This window comes from Drosophila innubila, assembly GCF_004354385.1.
Source record: "Drosophila innubila isolate TH190305 chromosome 3L unlocalized genomic scaffold, UK_Dinn_1.0 0_D_3L, whole genome shotgun sequence".
NCBI lineage: Eukaryota > Metazoa > Arthropoda > Insecta > Diptera > Drosophilidae > Drosophila > Drosophila innubila.
This window is the reverse complement of record NW_022995376.1, coordinates 24453580-24472948: the sequence shown is the minus strand read 5'-3', so window position 1 is coordinate 24472948 and position 19369 is coordinate 24453580. Positions and strand designations below refer to the sequence as shown.

The 19369-nt window shown below is 35.6% G+C and overlaps 7 protein-coding genes across 9 annotated transcripts; 3 read left to right on the top strand and 4 right to left on the bottom strand.

Moving 5' to 3' along the window:
• Nucleotides 1-677: 677 nt before the first annotated feature.
• Nucleotides 678-1355, top strand: LOC117787864. Its single transcript, XM_034626484.1, has one exon. The coding sequence runs from the start codon at nucleotides 687-689 to the stop codon at nucleotides 1266-1268; it is 582 nt and encodes a 193-aa protein (XP_034482375.1). The 5' UTR covers nucleotides 678-686; the 3' UTR covers nucleotides 1269-1355.
• Nucleotides 1356-2625: 1270 nt separating this feature from the next.
• LOC117788564 (fibroleukin-like) lies at nucleotides 2626-3972 on the top strand. Of its 2 annotated transcripts, none has more exons than XM_034627350.1 (3): nucleotides 2626-2727; nucleotides 2787-3712; nucleotides 3786-3972. In XM_034627350.1, the coding sequence occupies exons 1-3, from the start codon at nucleotides 2659-2661 to the stop codon at nucleotides 3916-3918; spliced, it is 1128 nt and encodes a 375-aa protein (XP_034483241.1). In that variant the 5' UTR covers nucleotides 2626-2658; the 3' UTR covers nucleotides 3919-3972. The 2 variants fall into 2 exon arrangements, with proteins under 2 accessions (XP_034483241.1, XP_034483242.1); XM_034627351.1 differs by having other exon boundaries at nucleotides 2640-2727; nucleotides 2811-3712.
• A 119-nt stretch (nucleotides 3973-4091) lies between these two features.
• On the bottom strand, nucleotides 4092-5115 carry LOC117788565. The gene has a single exon (XM_034627352.1). It carries the CDS (start codon nucleotides 5001-5003, stop codon nucleotides 4395-4397), a length of 609 nt encoding a protein of 202 aa, XP_034483243.1. The 5' UTR covers nucleotides 5004-5115; the 3' UTR covers nucleotides 4092-4394.
• Nucleotides 5116-6911: 1796 nt separating this feature from the next.
• On the bottom strand, nucleotides 6912-7824 carry LOC117787376. The gene has a single exon (XM_034625885.1). It carries the CDS (start codon nucleotides 7615-7617, stop codon nucleotides 7123-7125), a length of 495 nt encoding a protein of 164 aa, XP_034481776.1. The 5' UTR covers nucleotides 7618-7824; the 3' UTR covers nucleotides 6912-7122.
• A 2942-nt stretch (nucleotides 7825-10766) lies between these two features.
• LOC117787358 (angiopoietin-related protein 3-like) lies at nucleotides 10767-12295 on the bottom strand. 2 transcript variants are annotated; one of them, XM_034625862.1, is made up of 4 exons: nucleotides 12179-12295; nucleotides 11994-12114; nucleotides 10970-11942; nucleotides 10767-10906 (listed from the first exon to the last, which is right to left on the bottom strand). In XM_034625862.1, the coding sequence occupies exons 1-4, from the start codon at nucleotides 12248-12250 to the stop codon at nucleotides 10813-10815; spliced, it is 1260 nt and encodes a 419-aa protein (XP_034481753.1). In that variant the 5' UTR covers nucleotides 12251-12295; the 3' UTR covers nucleotides 10767-10812. The 2 variants fall into 2 exon arrangements, with proteins under 2 accessions (XP_034481753.1, XP_034481754.1); XM_034625863.1 differs by having other exon boundaries at nucleotides 11994-12081; nucleotides 12179-12288.
• Nucleotides 12296-14601: 2306 nt separating this feature from the next.
• On the top strand, nucleotides 14602-15524 carry LOC117787686 (bromodomain and WD repeat-containing DDB_G0285837). The gene has a single exon (XM_034626278.1). The coding sequence runs from the start codon at nucleotides 14623-14625 to the stop codon at nucleotides 15415-15417; it is 795 nt and encodes a 264-aa protein (XP_034482169.1). The 5' UTR covers nucleotides 14602-14622; the 3' UTR covers nucleotides 15418-15524.
• A 1190-nt stretch (nucleotides 15525-16714) lies between these two features.
• Nucleotides 16715-17855, bottom strand: LOC117787887. The gene has a single exon (XM_034626513.1). The coding sequence runs from the start codon at nucleotides 17756-17758 to the stop codon at nucleotides 16880-16882; it is 879 nt and encodes a 292-aa protein (XP_034482404.1). The 5' UTR covers nucleotides 17759-17855; the 3' UTR covers nucleotides 16715-16879.
• Between the last annotated feature and the right edge of the window lie 1514 nt (nucleotides 17856-19369).

The window sequence follows — 19369 nt, the reverse complement described above, 5'->3', positions numbered from 1 at the left end:
AACAACATTTATTCTTAAAATAAGAACATGGTATTATTTGACATGTTCTTAAAACCGAGAGGTGTTTTCTTAATCTAAGAATTTTATGTTCTCGACGCATTTTTTAGAGCAAAATTCTTAGTTTTGAGACCAAAATCTTGATTTTAGAACTATGTGTAACTATTGCGATTAAGACCTAAAGATTTATTATTGTTTGTTTATGTTATTGTTATTATTGCCAAGTTTCTTTAAAATATTTATTTCGACTTAAGATTAAAGTCCATTTGACATGACAAAAAAAGATTTATTAATTACTCATTGAATAATATAATTTTATTTAATAAGAATATAATTACAAATTTTTGATCTAACTTTTGTTAAGACAACAACTTATTGGTATGTTCCTAGAAGTGTTCGACCTCTGTGAAATGACGATAACCTTATTAAGCGATTGGTTTTTTTTAATGTTAATTTGTATTTGATGCACTGTGCGGCGCCTGTTTGTCATGCAGGTCAATGGTTTTTTTGTTTGTCTTATTTTTTTGTTTTTGGTTGGGGCTATCAAATTATTGACTGCTTTATATGCGTTACGTTGCCAGTTTGGTCTAGAATCGCCATAGCCGTGGGGCCACGGGGCCAACTATGAGTATAAAAGTACAAGCTCCATATAGGAAAGGCAACAAAGCGTCACAACAAGTTATACGATCATGGCACGTTATCAGCTCATCGGTTCCATGCTGCTCCTGGCCATATTGATGGCCCAAACGGGAGCTGAGGCGCCTCGTCGTCTGCGTTACCAGCGACAACGTCAGCTGCTTGCCAGACAGGAAGTGCCACCAACTCCATATCCCTCAGCTGAAGAGTTGAAGCCTGAGGAGCCAGCGCTCATCTACGGACCACCGCCATCAACGGATCTGGATGAGCTGCCAGTGGAGGAGGAGCCAGCAGTGAATAGCTTTCAGCCAGAAGTCGAGCCGGAGACTGTTGCTGATGCCGAGGAATTGGATGAGAACTCATTGGAGCTGACAACGCCTGCAGCTGCTGCTCCAGCTCGACTCCGCAGCAGTCGCCAGAGATTGGCCAAGCTGCAACTGGTTAAACCAAAGGCACAATCCAAGCGTCAACGCATTGCGCGCCTGGAGGAGTTGCCCGTTGAGGTTCCCGCTGCTGTTGCTCCTGTTGCTCCTGTTCCAGTTGCTGCTGCTGTTCCGACTCCTCAATTCTATTATGTGGGTGCCCAGCAGCCCTACGCTGTGGCCTATGCAGCTCCACAGCAGCTGGCCTGGTAGAAAGCTCATATATTGATGGATTGATGAATTGTTATTGATTATGCTTAGCCTTATATTCTTTTTGTCTATTAAATAACGTTAAACATAGCTTGTATATTGATTCTACTGCTCCGTCCTAGTTTATTGATTCTCCCTGTCACTTTTCTTTCTTCGTCGACAAATCATTCGCCACTAAGAAGCCGTTCAAGTGGAGCTAAGGCCAAACTCCTTTTAGCCCAGCACTTTGCATTGTTTAAATCCATTTGCAACCATTGGATTGGAGTTGTAGAGTGTCCTTTTCTTAGCTCCTTTTGATTGCATTTTTTGCCTTAGAGTGCGTTCTTTTTGCTTGTAGTATTTATAAATTGTTTTTGTACTCTGCACACTGAAAAGATCATAAGGGGTATAACAACTTTGCTCAGATTTATAACATATGAAAGGCAATGAAAGTCATATAAATTTATTCTGTATCAGTTGATTTGCCCATGTAGGTCTATCTTCCAGTGGGTTATTCTCAGAGTTTATAAGAGCTAGAGACTACAAAGTAGTCAACTAGGTTCATTATTTTCCTTAAAATTTCATCGTGATCGAATAATGGACACAGTAAATTAAAGGATTCTTGAATAGTTTTATTATTCTGATCCTAAGTAACTTATTTTTTGTTGTTTACCTTTTATTTTCTTAAAGACTTTAACATATTACTTTATTTATTTATATATTAAGTCGGTCTATAAACTTGAAAATAAAATTGTATTTTCATTGCATTTTATACGAAGTGCTTAGAGCTTTAAAGTTGAATCCCTTTGTGCTAACATTTTACTTTTCTCATTATTAACCGGGATAACCCAACTAGTTTTAGTACCTTAATAACCAACTTGAAGGTTAGCTTGTGACTTAATTTGCATTTTTCAATTGAACCATTAATATTTTAACGATTCATTGTGCTATTATTATAAATTAATTAAAATACAGGGTGCCCAGACCTACGGTAATGTTGTGTGACGAAGCCGTTTAAACGAAATATTTATTTTGAACACTTTTGTTGGATCATCTTATTAACTGCAATTGAGGGGAGTTCTAAGACTTTACAAATAATTATAAATACATTACAAAAGATTTATAATAAAAAATAATATTGTTTAAAAAGTTTATAAATGCACAGTTACTGTGTAGGTTTGGTGTCAAATAGAAATAGATAATAAAAATAAATTATCATTGAATTAAATGCCTAAACGATATAAATGCAAAATAGATAACAATTTGGGGCTTTTTTTTGTATTTTACGTAGTATTTCTTATCAGTTCAAAGTTTAAAGATAAAAACAATTGGTCACCCAATATAAAAAAGCATGCAAATTCTGTGACTCAGTTTAGTTTCGGTTGAGTCGTGAAATAAAAACATTTGTGCAAGAATGGATGGTAAAAAGTTAAATATTGAATTTGCTGAAAATTTAGAAGCTAATATTTCGGAAGACAATTTTGTGAGTACCATTAAAAACCTATATGTGTTTCTAAAATTAGTTACAAATTCATTTAACAGTGGGATCACTACGATAATCAACAGGGTCCTATAAATTATCTCGAAACAAATTATGAAATGCATTGTCAAATGAATGATCTAAAAGCAAAAGTATCGGAGCTGGAAATGAAAGCATCACTTTATGACGATAAGGAGAATCTGTATAAGGACAAACTAAAATTCAAGGATGATCTAATTGAAGCGTTAAAGTTGTCCATTGAATCAACTAAAAATGCTAATAATAATAATGACAATGACTCATTAAATAAGAAAACTGACAACATGTTAGAACAGCTGAAAGATGATAAAGAACAAATAAGTCTCAAAAGCAAAGATGAGGAAATTAAAAAATTAAAAGCTCAGTTAAAACTGAAAAAACAAACGCTTCAAATGTACAATGATACAATTAAGCAAAATGCGGCCTTAATCAAAAAGAACAACGTGTTCCGTGAAGTCGTCATGAAAATAAAAAACACAATCTATATTAAAATGGAATATGGTGGAACAACTTTGTCGATGCATGTACCCAAGTTAAAACCCTTTGAACCTGTTCTGGAGAACAAAATAGCTGGGCCAGGTTGGATCGTAATACAACGTCGATTCAATGGTAGTACTGATTTTGAAACAGATTTGACGGATTACTATGATGGCTTTGGCAAAATCAAGGACGACTTTTGGCTTGGTCTAGAACGGATCCATAAAATAACATCGCATCAACGACATGAATTATATATTCACATTGTTGGCTTTGATGGTAAAACTCATTTTGCAAAATATGATAACTTTGTAGTCGGCAGTAAAGATGAAAAATATCTGCTAAAATCACTGGGCAAATATAGTGGAAATGCCAATGATATGATGCGATTAAGTGAAAACAGACTGTTTGCCATTGGTAAGAAGAGTTACAAATGTGGATGGTGGTGGCTAGAACAAGCAACTCCCAGCTGGTAAGCACTTACATAATATTATATATTGCATCAGAATCGTTCCAAACTAAGCACTCTCTTTTGTCATTTGCAGTAATCTTAATGGCAAATACTCAGAAAAAATGATTGATAATGAGGAATATCTTTTCTGGGGACTCAAATCGTGGGGAAATAAAGGAAATTTCATTAAATCTGTGCAAATGTTAATAAGGCCGTTGAAACCATGAGATTTGTAAGAAAATTGTATCTAATTATTTATTTATGACTTGCTTTAATCAAAAGCGTTTTTTGGAGAGATACTCGTACTATTAAACTTTTATCAAGAGAAAATCTACACTTTTTCAAAAATTGCTCTTTCTCTATTATATATTTTATTCAAATTAATAAAGTCTAAAACAGGTTTAAATTGTTGCTAGTTAATAGCAAAAGTTTTTATTATAAATAAATATTATTTACAAATACTCGTTACGTATTTTAGTGAGTCACTTTAAGCTCTTGTTGTATTTATTAAAATACTATTTCTTAATTATTCACCGAATCGTTATCGCAATCACATCCCACGAAAAATCACATGGGATAACTCACGTTTTTTGTGTAATTCCACTATTTTTTCCCAGACTACACTTTCGTATAAGTGAATGAATGTGTTTGATTGTGTTTAACATAGTTCATGATATAAAGAGTTAAGTTCTTAAAGCAAGTTTTAGCCAGCAAAGAAAGATCCCCGATTCTCGAGTGCATTTACATTAGGTCTGGTGCTGTTTCTCAACGCTTCGATTGCCTGATAGTTGAGGAACCAGAAAGGACGATTATCCTCGGGCAGTGTGCTGAGATGATTCACATAATCCCGATCGCCATGTGCATCGATGGGCAATGCATTGGAAACAACAGGAGAGCCGGCACTTAACGTGGGCGTGTTGACAGTGGGACGGAAGCTGTCACCGCTGAGTGGAACAGTGGCATCATTGCCACCAAATCGATTGGCCACGCTTGCGGTTGATGTGGGTACGGCTGGCACTGGATCGGGCACATAGGCACTGATGGGTAGGACGAGAGGTACTCCAATTGGTGGCTTTTGTGAGGCGCCGTAGGGCAGGTTAATAGTTGGCGTCTGTTGGGCCACGGACTCCTCGCCGAAACGGTTGGCAATGCTCAATCCGGAAAAGTTCTCCACCGCCGTATTCTGTGTGCCCAGATATTTGTCCTTTTGATTGAGTCCTCCAGGCGGACGCATGCCCGCAAATGAGGGTCGCTGCGCCTGCGACAGTTCGACTAACGCGACAAGCATTAAAATACACAAATTCCCCAACATTGTACGATTTAAATTTGTATTTGCAAAATTTCACTTTTATCACCCGACACGTTGCACAGCTGTTGGCTTCTTACTCGTTGGCTCTGACACTGAGACTGAGAGCTGAAAGCTTTCACAATTATTTAAATAAGCTGCCAGATGCTGTTCAGCAAGCGTTTAACTGACTCAGTTCAGTCAAACTGAGACAGAGTCTGAGACGAAGACAAAGACGAAGTGGAAGACGGAGGCATGGCCAATGGGAAACGATAATCCAGTTGTCGGGCTTATCAAATTGACGGAAACCCTCGCTGACCCCGTAGATTATTAAACATCTTCACCGCTATTCGGTTTGTTTGCTTATTTTAAATTTCCAATTTGCAAATGTATTTGCATACGAGTGTATATACCAGGCCCCTCCTCTCCTGTAATTTTCACATTGATTATCACGTATTTGTGTTGTGTAATGTTGGGGTATTAGCATTGTGTGTTTGAGTTTGCTTTCTGGCAAAATTTACAGTATTTGATAAGAATCTGTCATTCCCAAAAATATATTATTAAGACACAAAAATATTTCGGAGATTTAAACTTATTTTACGAAACAAAAAAAACAAATACATTAAAAACTTAAAAATATATTTCAGTTACTAAAGAATATTATAATGGCAAAACGCCTGTTATTTTTATTTACTTATTTGTTTCTTAGATTGAAATTTACTTAATTGGAATTAGAATTTTAAGTTGGAATAGTATTCTTTATAAATTAAATATTTATTATATTTTTTACATAGATACAAAAGTATTTTAAAAGTACAATACAATCAATTAGAAACCAGTTAAATTGTGATTTACAAAAGCAAAAATATATATAATACACTAATGTTTTATATATAATCAGGCTTCTTCCGTTTTTCGTTTTCATTTTTATAGGATTTCATAAAATGCAGGGACTGAAAATAATGATTATTGTTCAAAATAGCAACATAAAAAATCAACCATAAGGAGAAGTTTAATTTTTGTTTTGAATGTACCAAAATTTTTGTTATTTTTATATCTTGTATATCATTGAAAATTTTATATTGATTATAAGCGGAGATATTCACAAAGACTTTTATTCAAAAGTTTTCATATGACAAAAGTCTTTAAAGACTTTTATTTTATTCATCAAAAATAAAAGTCTTTTGAGACTTTTAAAATTTTAAAATCAGAAATAAAAGTCTTTACAGACTTTTATTTTATTCATCACAAAAGACTTGAAAGACTTATAAAATACTGATAAAATAAAAATAAAAAAAAATGATTAATTCCAATTTTTTTTTCAATAAAAGTAACTATTAATTTGTATTTATAAAATAAAAGTCTTAAAATAACCATTAGAAGTGATTTTTTTGGAGATTCCTCATAACAGTTATGGTCCCTGATGAAATGTATTTTTCACGTCAAACTAACGCTAAATATTTAAGAAAAGATTTTTAAACACTTTATCAGACTTAACCACTAATCAGAATTAACCAACTGAATGCAAATTTTCAGAATAAAACTTTCCAAAGTTGAAAATCGGAACAGGCATTGATAAGTATCTTGGCTAAACGAATGTTATGTGAAAATTGCGAGTATCTTTAATAACTAAAAACTCTTTTAGGGTATTCCAGCTGCGACTTTGAGCTGAAATAATTGGCAATTCTTGTTTACTTGCGGTCAGGGAGATACCCAAGCTCAGCTGTAATCTTGTTGGGGAGGTTCGTCATCAATATCTTGTTTTATGACGCGCACGCGTACGTTCTCCAACCGGTTTTGGCAGCGGCATAAAACAATGGACCCAAAATCATTTGGGAGCAGCCAGAGTCAAACTCGCTGTGATTTACATGACGGACAGAGGGAGAGACAGACAGGGAGATGGACGGAATGCCGGAATGCAGCCATAGAGAGAACTTTTGTTATGATTGCCAAACATTTTATTTGCAATTTCGTACAATCAATATTAATATTTGTGTTGTGTACTTGTGTGAGTGTATTGTTATAGTATTTGTGTGCATGTCGTCATTGGAATCGTCATGGGTTTTAGGGGTCTGTACCTGTTAATCATCTAGCTATGCGACTGCCAAATTTAGGCAGCTCGCAAGCAAATGAATTGTATATGAATTCAGAAACGTCTCGCAGCGCTGAGCTTGGCCGGACGTGCCACAGCGGAGGCGACACGGCGATAGGCAGCCGGCTGGACGCGACGCAGCTTGGCAGCTTGCCGCCTGGCAGCCACAAGGCGCGCTTGCTCGGCAGGCACATCGGCGGAAGCGGGCAGATCGTTGCCGGTGACATCGGGTGGACCGTAGACCTCATCGGGCACATTGTTGGGAGCTGGCACAGCATCTGGGGGTCCGTAGACAGCATCCGGTGTGGGCTCCACGGCGGCAGGAGCGGCTGCCTCATCGAATGGCACCTCCGGCTTCAGCTCATCGGCCGACGGATATGGCGTGACGGCGGCGGCATCTGCATCTGCCGCCAGCTCCTGGCGAGCAAAGTACCGGGAACGTCCACGGCTCAAACGTTGTGACGACGAACGCTGACGCTGCAGCTGCTGAGCCTGGGCGATGGCCAAAACGCAGACCGCGATCACGAGCAGAACTTGGAACTTGGCCATATCGATGGGAATGGTTTTTGAGATGTTGTCTAGGAGACTGAAGCCGACGACTGTTGTACTTGGCAGTCCAGCGAGGCGTATTTATACCTAGGACAGCATTGAAAGTGCCTCCAATTGTTGGGCTGTTTAGTGTGCGACGCATCGCATGCTCCATCCATGCTTGGGCATCCTTTTTTGGCGCACGCTCTGACGTCGGCGGCACACACTATTGTCTGTCGGACTTGTCGGCCAATCGAGGCGGCTTTATGAGCTAAAGACGTGACCTGAAAGAACTAACAGAAGAGCTGGAAGCTCGAATTTATAGTTCCGCCATTAATCAATCCAAAACCGGAGCGGTTAACTATACATACATTGTGGAATGATTTGAGAGTCCCTTCGGATTTCTAATAACATGATAACTCTCAAGCTAAAATAGAAAGTATTTTCAACAATTCTTCTTATTGTATTTAATTGTTTATATTTTTAAGTGATTATATATTTATTTCTTCACTTTGGAAATAATAATTATTCTACAGACTTTACAAGCAAGAACCCTCTGTAATAAAAGTTCTTTCTGAAGAATTCATATTTACTCGGATGAATAAAAAAATTTCACTTTGCCATGTTAATACTTACATGAAATCATCTTCTTAAAATTAAGGCCACTAAATGCAGCTTCGATAGGGAAGGTTTTTAGATCCATATGGAACTGGTTTCATTTTTTTTTATTATGTTTACTGAGAGACTTTTTCTGATATCCCTCCTCTTCACCGCCAAGAACGAAGTTGTCATAACGTTCCCAAAAGCTTCGACCGTCATTAGGTATTATGTTCAGAAATAATTCATGTTGCTTAAAAGTTGTAATTCTATGAATCTTTTATAAGCCAAGAAAAAATGCACCTGTCTTATCTTTAAAACCATTTCGATAGTGAAGGGATCTCTGATTGTGGGGATAATACTGATTAATTCGACGCTGAATGACAATCCAACCTGGTCCAGCAAAAGTATCAGCCAAAACGGATTCAAATGGTTCAAGGCCTGGCACATGCATTAGTTTATTTATGGTTCCATTGGGTATTGTAATCATTATTTCGTTCTCCCACTGTTCAAGTTTCTTGTTTTAATCTTTTAAATCACGTTATTTTTCCATTACTTGTAAATTCAAATAAGCGTTCATTTGGTCCGTTTTCTTTGTACTATATTCTAGTGATTTTAATTGAATTGAATCTCATTAGTACTTTAGATTTTAAGAGTACTATCTCATCATCTTATTTTCGCTGATCCTCGTTAGCAGCTGTTTGTTGTTTTATCACCTTATCTATATTTGCTTTCATTGAATTGAGATTATCATTGAGAACTTTATTGCACTTCAACAAATCGATTGATTCCTTTAGTGCTTTTATTAATTCGTCTTTAGTTTTGATCTTTTCCTTAAATAGACTAGCTTCCTCTTGAATTTTTGAATTATCAAATTTCGCTTGTGTTTGCATCATCAATATTTTTTCATTTTTGATCTTAATTGTTTCTTTATATGTCTCAATTCAATCACTATATATCTCTTGATCGACTTTCAATTTGTCAATTTTCCTTCTTAGCGACCCTATCAAATTGTCCTTATCTAGAGTTTTCTGACAGTAAACTGATAGCTTTATTTCCATTTCTGACAGTTTATCCCTTACATCCATTATTTGATTGTCTTTCATTTGAATCATATTTGTGAATACTTCAATTTCCCCCCTTGTCACGACTAATTGTTTACAATTGCTTTACGGCTTTCACGCATAATGATCCACACAGACTGTCAAACCCAGCACACTTGAATAGGAATAAATATTTTTGAGTTTTATGTTCCTTTTGAATATTTAGTTTTATTTTATTTATTTAAAGTATTTTAATTTGATGGTCTTACTAGACCTGGAATGCTCCTTCCAATTCAACAGTTAAACAAAGACTTAAATGATCAAACTCTTAATTATTAGATCATTAAACCAAACTTTAAAAAGATAAGTTAAGCGTTTATATAAAATTATTTGCTGCACTTTTCTTTGTGGCAGTCTTAATCTATTCAATTATTATCAGACTTGGCTAATATAAGTAAAAATATATTGGAGGTTCCATGATTATTAGTAATGTTTTCTTTTTAATTTTTTAATATGCCAAATAATTTATATTAACATTATCTTCCATGAATAAAAATCTTAATCCAGGGAATTAAACTGGTTTGCTCATGTGAAAATTAATTAAATCTTGATTCAATCGATATATGTAAAACTCTTTGTCCTGACTCACTCACTGACTGACTGAGGAGGCTGAAATTTTCACACAACATAGCTGAGATAATTTTATCGTGCAATACGGGGTCGTTTTGCGAAGTTCTAATTACATGGAGGTCAAATTCGGGATTAAAGTTCACACATTGAGAAAATTACTTAGTATGATAAACTTTGTTAGTTTTAGATCTATCTCAACCATACTCGTAGATTGTGCTCAAATCTAGCTTTATTTCTTCTTCTTTAAATCTATGGATTTTTGCAAGGTCAAATATCAGAAAAATTAATACAGCGAGCACCGCGATTTTAATTTTTTTTCTTCGCTTTTTTTTACAAAAGATGTTATAAACTTGTTACTAGTTCCTACATTCAGAAAAAAATTTCCTAGAACAACAAAAATGTAAAATTTTGATCAAATAGTATGTCAACGGATAATAATTGTTTCGTACGAACGGTAAAAAAGCTTATTTGTTTAAAAGGTATCATGTCACAGCAGGTACTAATTATTTTTCTTTCAGGAGTAAAAAAAGGAATTACTGATTAAAGAACCAGCCAATAGTTCTGAAAAGAATAAAAAATACGCCAAGACTATATAATTCCCGTTTACTGCAGTTGAATTGCCTTCCCTAGCACATATGTTAGCTACTTTTATTCTTTTGTTTCATACAATGTGACCGGATTCTGAATTATCGGGTTGTCCGAAATAAATAGTGTCCGAATTATTAAAATTATACGTTGACAAAGTTAATTCAAAAAAAAAAATATAAGATAAAATACCCTTTGAATCCGCGAGCGAAGCGAGCATAAGTTGTGGAATAACTTGAGAGTAGCTTCGGATTTCTAATGACTCAATAAATCTTGAGCAGACACCGAAAGTATTTTCAAAAATTCTTTTTATTGTATTTAATTTTTTATATATTTTAGTATATATAATATATTTATATCTTCACTTTGGAAATATTAACATTTCAACAGACTTTACAAGCGAGCACACCTTGTGATTACTGTACTTTCTGAAGAATTTATAGCTATTCAGATTACTAAAACGATAAAAAAAATGCTTAAGAGAATTTTTAAATACATTTAGCATTTATATTACTCACCTAAAATCCCCTCCATCTTCGGATAACCACCAACCATTGTTAAATACAGTTCCGATAGGGAAGGGTCGCCTTAGTTCCATACGGAACGGGTTAAATTGTTCATTATGTTTACCGAGGGATTTTATCTGATATCCCTCCTCTTCACTGCCAAGAACGAAGTTGTCATAACGTTCCCAAAAGTTTTCACCGTTATGAAGTATTTTGTTTACAAGTAATTCATGTTGCTTTTGAATTGTGATTCTATGAATCTTTTCTAAGCCGAGCCAAAATTCACCTTTCGTATCGCCAAATCCATGTTGATAGTCAGCGAAACTCCGATCGAAGTCGACACTGTGATCAAATCGACGCTGAATGACAATCCAACCTGGTCCAGCAATAGTATCAGCCAGAACGGGTTCAAATGGTTCAAGGCCTGGCACATGCATTAGTTTATTTATGGTTCCATTGGGTATTGTAATCAGTATTTCGTTCTCCCACTGTTCAAGTTTCTTGTTCTTATCTTTTAATTCACTTTCTTTTTCTATTACTTGTAAGCTTAAATTAGCGTTCATTTGTTCCGTTTTCTTGGTATTATATTCTAGTGATTTTAATTGAGATTGAATATCATTTATAAGTGCAATATTTTCTTTCAGTTTAATCTCATCGGACAGCACTTTAGATTTTAACTGCACTATCTCATCATCTTTTTTAAGCTTATTCTCGTTAGCAGCTGTTTGCTCTTCCATCAGCTTATCAATTTTGGCTTTCATTGATAAATTAAGATTATCATTCAGAACTTTATTGCACTTCAATAAATCTATTGTTTCCTTTAGTGCATCTATTAATTCGTCTTTAGTTTTGATCATTTTGTTTAATAGACCATCTTTCTCTTGAGTTTTAAAATCATCAAATTTCGCTTTTGGATGTTCATTTTGAAACTTAATCGTTTCTTTGTATGACGCAATTCGATCAATATATGTCTCTTGATCTGCTATCAATTTGTCAATTTTCTTTCCTAACGACGCTATCAAATTGTTCTTGTCTAGAGCTTTCTGACTGTAATCTGATAGCTTTATTTCGATTTCTGACAGTTTATCCTTTACATCCATTATTTGCTTAAGGTCTCTGACGCAATATGATCCACACAGACTGTCAAATTCAACCCACTGGAGTAGGAATGAATTCTATTGAGTTTTATGAGTCAACACTTATTGAATTCACTTAACTTACCGAATAATCGTCGCAGGTAACAAATGATTCATTATCATCATCCCATTGAATATTTCGATCATTGTTATTCATATTAAGAATCTTATTTTATTATTTGAATGTTCCTTCCAATTCAACAGTTGAACATAGACTAAACTGATCAAACCGCAATTGATTGGAGCATTAAACTTAACGGTAAAATTGCAAGACAAAGAGATAGGAGATAAGATAAGCCTTTAATGATAAGTATTTCCTGCACATTTCTTTGCTGCTGTCTGAATATATTTCAATTATTATCAGACTTTGGCGGATATAATTAAAAGTATATTGGAGGTACCATAAACATTAGTAATGCTTTATTTTTAAATTTTTAAATATGTCAAAGCTTTTATTTAAACATTCTTTTCCATGATTAAACTTCAAAGTATAAAACTGTGGTTTGCTCTTTTAAAAATAATTTAGATTTTGATTTAATCTATATATATTTAAAACTCTTTGTCCTGACTCAATCACTCACTGACCCATGATCATTGCGCCGCCCAAACTATTAGACCTAGGATGCTGAAGTTTTCACACATAGCTGAGACAATTTTAAGACGACGTTTTCCGAAATTCGAAGTCAAAGTTCACACATCTCATCACTCATCACTCGAAGATTGGGTCTTTTTAACCATATGCTACAACCTAAATTGGGTTAAATCGGATGACTTTATCATATAGCTGCCATAGAAACAATCCGGCTCAAATTAACATTTAGTATCAACAATTTTTTTTTTCTTTAGCGATCTTAACCAAACTGCCATAGGAACAGTCAGGTTCAAGTTAACCTCTAGTATAAAAAACTTTTTGATTTTTTTGATATCTTAACCAAACTTAAGGATAAGCTTTTACCCAAATTCTATTGCAGGCACTTTAAAGTTTTGACCAAATAGTATGATAACGGACTGTTATCATATAGTTGTTGTGTATGGACGGTGAAAAAAGTAGCCGGATTACTGATCCATCAGGAGTAAAATGGCATTACTGGCTAAAAAACCTGCCGAATAACCCCACCGCGGCAAAACTGCGACCCAAAGTTCTCAAAACAATGGAAAATACGCCAAGACTATATAATTCCCGTTTACTGCACATACAAAAACGTTTAAGTGATCGAATTTAAAAAACAACTAAATATTTTATAAAATATATTTGAGTTTCGGGTTGTCCGCATTATAGAAATTGTACAGTAATCTATTTTTGAGTTGAAAAAAGTTTTTTAATTTTTTACGATTGCAGTTATTTGCCATTAATTTATCAGTAATTCGTAATCTGTTTTGTTGGGGTTTATTTTTAGTTGAACAAATCATTCTTTCAGTAAAAAATTATACTAGCGTTGATTGTTTTATTGAGATAGGCCCAATATATATTTGAAAAAAAATCGAATTAAATACTTAGTTTGAAGTAATTTTAAGTGAGGACGTGACTTGATGTGACACAATGGTTAGTTAGTCATATTTATGTGCCCTTGACGGTCACCTCCCTTCCCAGTCGTTGATCGCATAAATATCGATTATAAGTGTTTAATAAAAATTCTAACACTCAAAATACGTGCATATAACCGAGAGACATAATGCAATTGACAACAAGTTTTCGCTTTCAATTGATGTGGCCAAGTTGTCAATAATGTTGTTTAGACTGCTTGGTTTGTTGCTCTTTTAACTTGCTTATCACGTAGGAAACGCATTTTATTTCCATAAAGCATGACTACGATTTGGACGTGGTGGACGTGGATAAGGTGGCAAATACCAAAAATAAAACAACTACAAAATATACACATAGAATAAGTTGAAAATGCAGTCGAGTGTGCTTGCTTACAATATACCCTTTGTTTAGTTTTAAAATAATATATTAAAAAATATGCATTCAATCTGTGGCCGGTAGATGGCGGCAATGCTGATTTCCTGTTTTCAACTGCGTAATCTTTTACATTTTTCAGGATATATGGAGTTTGGGATACAATTTTGGTTTCGCTTACTCTTTTAATCCCTGAAATTTATGTATTCGAAAAAAGGACAGGTCCTAGTCGATTTTTCTGTTAAAGCCGCTGAAGAATATAACAACACTGCCACTTTTTGTGTATGTTACACAAATTTCCACAAAACTATAATACCCTAATTTGCCCATTTATGATAAATTCCAGGGTATGAAAATATAAAATAAATCATTAAATGTGATAACCGTGCGCCTAATGATGTCTCATCTATACACCCGCATTTAAATGTAATATATGTATTTATATATATAAATATCTATATATCTCGATATGACTTCTCCACTTGGAACGGAACGACTCTCGCTTTTATTGGCTGAGACTTCCCCCACCAAGACCTTAGACAGTCCGAGAACATTGTATAAAAACAGCAGACGCATCCGGTGCCCGAATCAGTTGAAATATATCGGGCGACTTAGATATATTAGCATACAGAATGCAGTGGATATTCGCTATCGTTTTGTGCCTTTGGGCATCTGGAATCGCTGAGGCGCGTCAGATACGGATTAATCGTTATGCGGCCAGTGTGCAGGAGGATGATGTGCAACAGGCGGAGGTCAAAGAGCTGAAGCCCACGCCATATCCGGCTGCTGGTTATAGACCGCAGGGACGCGCCTTCTGGCTACCTGGCGAGGAAGGATCAGGATTCGGTGCCGATCAAGTTACAACAACCACAGAGATGCCAGTGGATGATGCCATTACGAGCACAACGGAGTCACTTGACTTGAGCACAACAACAGTGCAAACAACCACATTGGATAATCTGGATGTCACGACAACAACTGCCACTCCTCTAGTTGAATTTCGCTCTGGACGCGCCTATGAAAAGGCGCCGTATCCAGCAGCCGGCTATCGACCAAGTCGCGCTTTTCTACTGCCCACAGAGCTCAATCTCGACCAGCAGCAGCAGCAGCAGCAGCGGGAGCAGCAACAACAACAGAAGTTAGATTCTTCAAATGCAGATCCATTTCAAGCCGCTGAGGGAAATGAAAATCATCCAGTTTGTGGTGTCAGCACAAATCCATTGATGCCTACACCGGAGCCAGGATCCAAGGACGAACCAGATGCGGAAAGTGTTGTAATCACCGCCAACCTGGGACCAGCTGTTCTCGTTGCCAGAACACCGGCAACTAATGGACTCCCCGTGGCCATTCCCCTACGCTCCCAACCCCTTATTCAGGCACCTCGCCGTGGATTCGTCTACACAACGCACGTGGAGCGGCGTTGGTAGGACAATGGATCCATACTATTTAACTGTTAACATTTTAGCATATGTAATTCATTTATAATTTCATTAAAGTATTTGTTTTTGTTATCGAACAATCTATTCGAAAAATATATTAACTGGTTATTAACTTTATGTGATAGTATCCTCGAATCTATATCTTTGTTTCAGAACTGTTTGTCTTTGAAAATAAGTTAAAAAGTATATTGTATTTCTAGGAATATATGAAACAGAGAAAAGAAGGCACTTCCGACACTACGCTTAAAAAAAGGGTGCTAAAATCAAGATTTTAATCTCTGAACTAAAAAACTTGTGCTTAAAAATGCGTCGAAAACATAATTTTCGTAAAGTTAGAAAACACTTCTCAGTTATACATAGGTGTTTTACAAATCTCTAACAGCACCAAAGCAACCCAAAAGCAATTGTTAGGGTTCATAAAAACAAGCAAGCATTGCATTCATGTCTAAAAAAATTTTGAGAAATTTGACAAAATTAAATATTTATTGAATTGAATTAAATTAATTTTTAAATTGAATAAAAAGGCATAAAATACATTATTTATAATTTTGTTAGTTATATAAAATATTCCTCAACCTAAAATTTTTGTTGCAACTGGAAGTAAGCCGATTTTTTTGACTTTGAAAATATGTTCGAAAAACGAAATCTCTGACACGGTTGTTGTCTCTTCTAAAACTCTAAAGATTTCTGGAACACACCTGATAAAAACATTTCAAATAAGATTAAGTTCATATTAAAAAGTTAAGATACTCGAGTATTTTCAAGACAAAAGACATAAATATACAAATAAATATTTTTAAATACTCAAATCAACAAATTGAAAATTAAGGCATGTTTTAAAATTATAATATTTTTAATTTTGTTTTAATTGTTTTATAAATATTTTTTAAAGATGTTTTTCTTGCCTTGAAGCTGTGAAACCATCAAAATATTAAAAAAATTTATATAAGAACGTATAAGAATAAGAACTGTAATTATTTAGATAAATATTTTTAGATTTAGTAAATTGGTTTTAAAATGGTCTTATTCAAGAAGAAAATAAGTAAGGTAAATTATCTTAATTTTATAAGTTGGATTTTTTTTAAGAGTACAAAGTACATATATTCTTGATCAGCATCTGTATGAACAAATAGATCTCAGAGACTATAAGAAATCGAGCAACCAAATTAAACAGCACGGCAGTAATGGCTGTTTTAATTTTTCCAGCAATACAAGCTCCTTAAAGCATGTAACATGTATTTCTAAAGTCGGGCTCTCAGCTATATCCTTTCCAAAAAATGTTGTATTATTATAAAATTGGATTGTATTTATTGTAAATTGCTTAAATATAATTCGTTGAATGCATTTTAAGATGCTTGTGGTTAAAACATAAAAACAAACTTTAACTTGTGGCCACAGCGATGTGATGTGTCCTTTTGGGATTTGGCTGGTGAAGAGAAAGTGGGGGAAATCAGCGGAAATTGTGCACATAATTGACAATCAGGGGATCATCAAAGCGGGTGGGCACGATTTCCACAGAATGCACCACTGGCTGCAAATGGGCATCGCTGTCAATGTGTGTGAAGCTGCCCAGCTGCAGTTCATCATGTGTGGCCGATGAGGATAAGGATGAGGATGAGACGGATGCCAGATCAAGCAGCACGTACTCTGCCTCCGGTTCGGTGAGGGCCAGCTCAATAGCCACATTGTTATTGCCAGCTGGCTGCGGCTGTTCGCCAATCGCAATTGTGGCATTGTCTGTGGCAAAGGCAACGGCAACGTTTGGCTCCGTCGAGTCCTTCGAGGATATTGTCGCATTGATGGCAAACAGTTTTGTTGTCGCCGCTGTTGTAGCTGTTGTTGTTGTTGTGCTTGCTGTTGTTGTTGTCTCAGTGTACTCCATGGTTGTGGCGTTATCTTGTTGCTCCTGCTCCTGCTCCGTTGTGGTCGTCACGTTGGCCTCAGCACTCCCAGCATTTGCGGTCTCGCTCTCATCCTGCTCCTCCAGCTGCTGTTCCACTTCAGCAGGTCGTTTAGCTGGTGTGCTCAGCAGCAGCAACTTGGCCGACTTCTGCTGATGTGGCTGCTCGTCCAGACGCACACTGAGATCACCTTCAATTGTGCCGGGTGCAGGATCTAAACTGGCAAACATTTCATGTTCTTCAATTTGCACAGTGGCATCCTTGTCGCGACTCTGTGCTGACACTGTGGTGCTTTCCACTGGCTCCACTGTGGTGCTAACGCCTTCCATTGCCATCTTCTGTTGCTCCTCCGGACGTATGACAGCCGCCTGCAAGTTGGTGAGGCAAACTACCAATAATGTCACATATATGCCAAATCGTTGACACATTTTGCAAGTTGTTCTGTCTATTTGCTATTTGAATGTGCTACTAAGCGCTGACATCTGCCAACATCGCGTATTTATACCTATTCCCTGTCAATTCCCCAAAATAACCACTCAGTTCCCAGCAGCAGCTGTCATAATTTTAGCCATGAAGGTGACCAAATTGACGCGCTGCTTCCGCATGTCGCTGCCACCCCAAAAAGCCGGAAATGTAATTTCAATGTGCGAGTATCTGTGTATGTGTGTGTGTGTGCTTGGATGTGTGGGTGTCTGACTGGTTGACTACTACTTTGGCCAGTGTCTCCGTCGTGGTCATCGTGTCAACGTGGAGGCCAAAGGCGGACATCGTTCGTTACACCTTAAACCTGCCCGTTGACCGCAATGATGGTCACAGAGTCAGCCCCAAAATCGCTTTACATTCCCCCTCCTTGTCATCTTCCCACTTCCTGCCCTCTCTTTCTCTTCCTCACAATACTGTGCTGTCTGTAGTTGTTGTTGCTGATGAACAAAGTTTTGCGGCTGACCAGTGGCAGTTGTTGTTGTTGTTGCTGTGGCTGTTGCCATTGCTATCGTTGTTGGCCATGTTCAACATGCCGGTCACGTCCACTCGGTGACTTTGTTTTCGTCTTAAATGCGAATTGAGAAAATTGAAATAAATAGCCACATGCTCTCTGAAGTATATATATAACATATACGAATATATACTTATGTATATACATGTCCAAGAAACAGTCATGACTAAATCTAGTCAAGAACTAAGTATCTCACAACCCTTTGCATCTGCTTAAGCTATTGGACATCAAAGTTGCATGGCAAATTAAGTTAGTTACGTTTAAGTTAACTATTTTTTCAAAAATACTAGAGCTTTACTTACTTCTAATTTGATAAGACGTGAGCATTTACATATAATATTCAATTTAAATCTATATTATTTTTATGTTTATCAGAAAACATTATTACACTTTTTTCGACTTTCTTATCAAATAATAAACTACTTACTTGTCTTTCAAAAATATATATTTCTAGTTAAAGATACCTATTCTTCCTTATAATTTTAAATACTCACCAGTTATTATTCTTTATTTCATTAGTAGACAATTAAAAAAATCTGTTATAGTTGTTATATTATTATATATAAGTTTATTATCGAAGATTCAACACTACTTACGTTAAAAATATTGTACGTCTTAAGTTTATGATTTTCTGTTGATGTTCTTGGTTTATCATTTTGAGTTTCAATTTGTTTTTTTAACGAAATTTCTAATCTCATAAAACGAATATGTCATGTTCTATATGTTCTTGGTATAATGTATAATAATTGCATATGATCGATCAATGTTGTACAAGTAGAATGTGGGGGAGTTGCGAAATGGCATGAAAATACACAAGTAGATGTATTTTATTAGGTAATATTATGTAATTACTTGTATAAATATATACGAAGTATGGCATGATGGATTTGATTTCGATAATCGATATACATACGTATTTATATATATATATATATATATATATATATGTATGATGATAGGGCCTAATACATCGAGATATGTGTGCTTCGTTTAGATACAAGATACAATTAGTTAAGTACAATTATGATAATTATTGTTCAACGTG

What these genes read in the sequence shown, in the direction of transcription:
- LOC117787864 (XM_034626484.1), top strand. Translation starts at nt 687, where the DNA reads ATGGCACGTTATCAGCTCATCGGTTCCATGCTGCTCCTGGCCATATTG.
- LOC117788564 (XM_034627350.1), top strand. Translation starts at nt 2,659, where the DNA reads ATGGATGGTAAAAAGTTAAATATTGAATTTGCTGAAAATTTAGAAGCT. An exon ending in ATATTTCGGAAGACAATTTT is followed by an intron (nt 2,728 to 2,786) that starts GTGAGTACCATT and finishes TTCATTTAACAG; the next exon opens with TGGGATCACTACGATAATCA. An exon ending in GAACAAGCAACTCCCAGCTG is followed by an intron (nt 3,713 to 3,785) that starts GTAAGCACTTAC and finishes TGTCATTTGCAG; the next exon opens with TAATCTTAATGGCAAATACT.
- LOC117788565 (XM_034627352.1), bottom strand. Translation starts at nt 5,003, where the DNA reads ATGTTGGGGAATTTGTGTATTTTAATGCTTGTCGCGTTAGTCGAACTG.
- LOC117787376 (XM_034625885.1), bottom strand. Translation starts at nt 7,617, where the DNA reads ATGGCCAAGTTCCAAGTTCTGCTCGTGATCGCGGTCTGCGTTTTGGCC.
- LOC117787358 (XM_034625862.1), bottom strand. Translation starts at nt 12,250, where the DNA reads ATGAATAACAATGATCGAAATATTCAATGGGATGATGATAATGAATCA. An exon ending in TTACCTGCGACGATTATTCG is followed by an intron (nt 12,115 to 12,178) that starts GTAAGTTAAGTG and finishes TTCCTACTCCAG; the next exon opens with TGGGTTGAATTTGACAGTCT. An exon ending in GAAGATGGAGGGGATTTTAG is followed by an intron (nt 10,907 to 10,969) that starts GTGAGTAATATA and finishes TTATCGTTTTAG; the next exon opens with TAATCTGAATAGCTATAAAT.
- LOC117787686 (XM_034626278.1), top strand. Translation starts at nt 14,623, where the DNA reads ATGCAGTGGATATTCGCTATCGTTTTGTGCCTTTGGGCATCTGGAATC.
- LOC117787887 (XM_034626513.1), bottom strand. Translation starts at nt 17,758, where the DNA reads ATGTGTCAACGATTTGGCATATATGTGACATTATTGGTAGTTTGCCTC.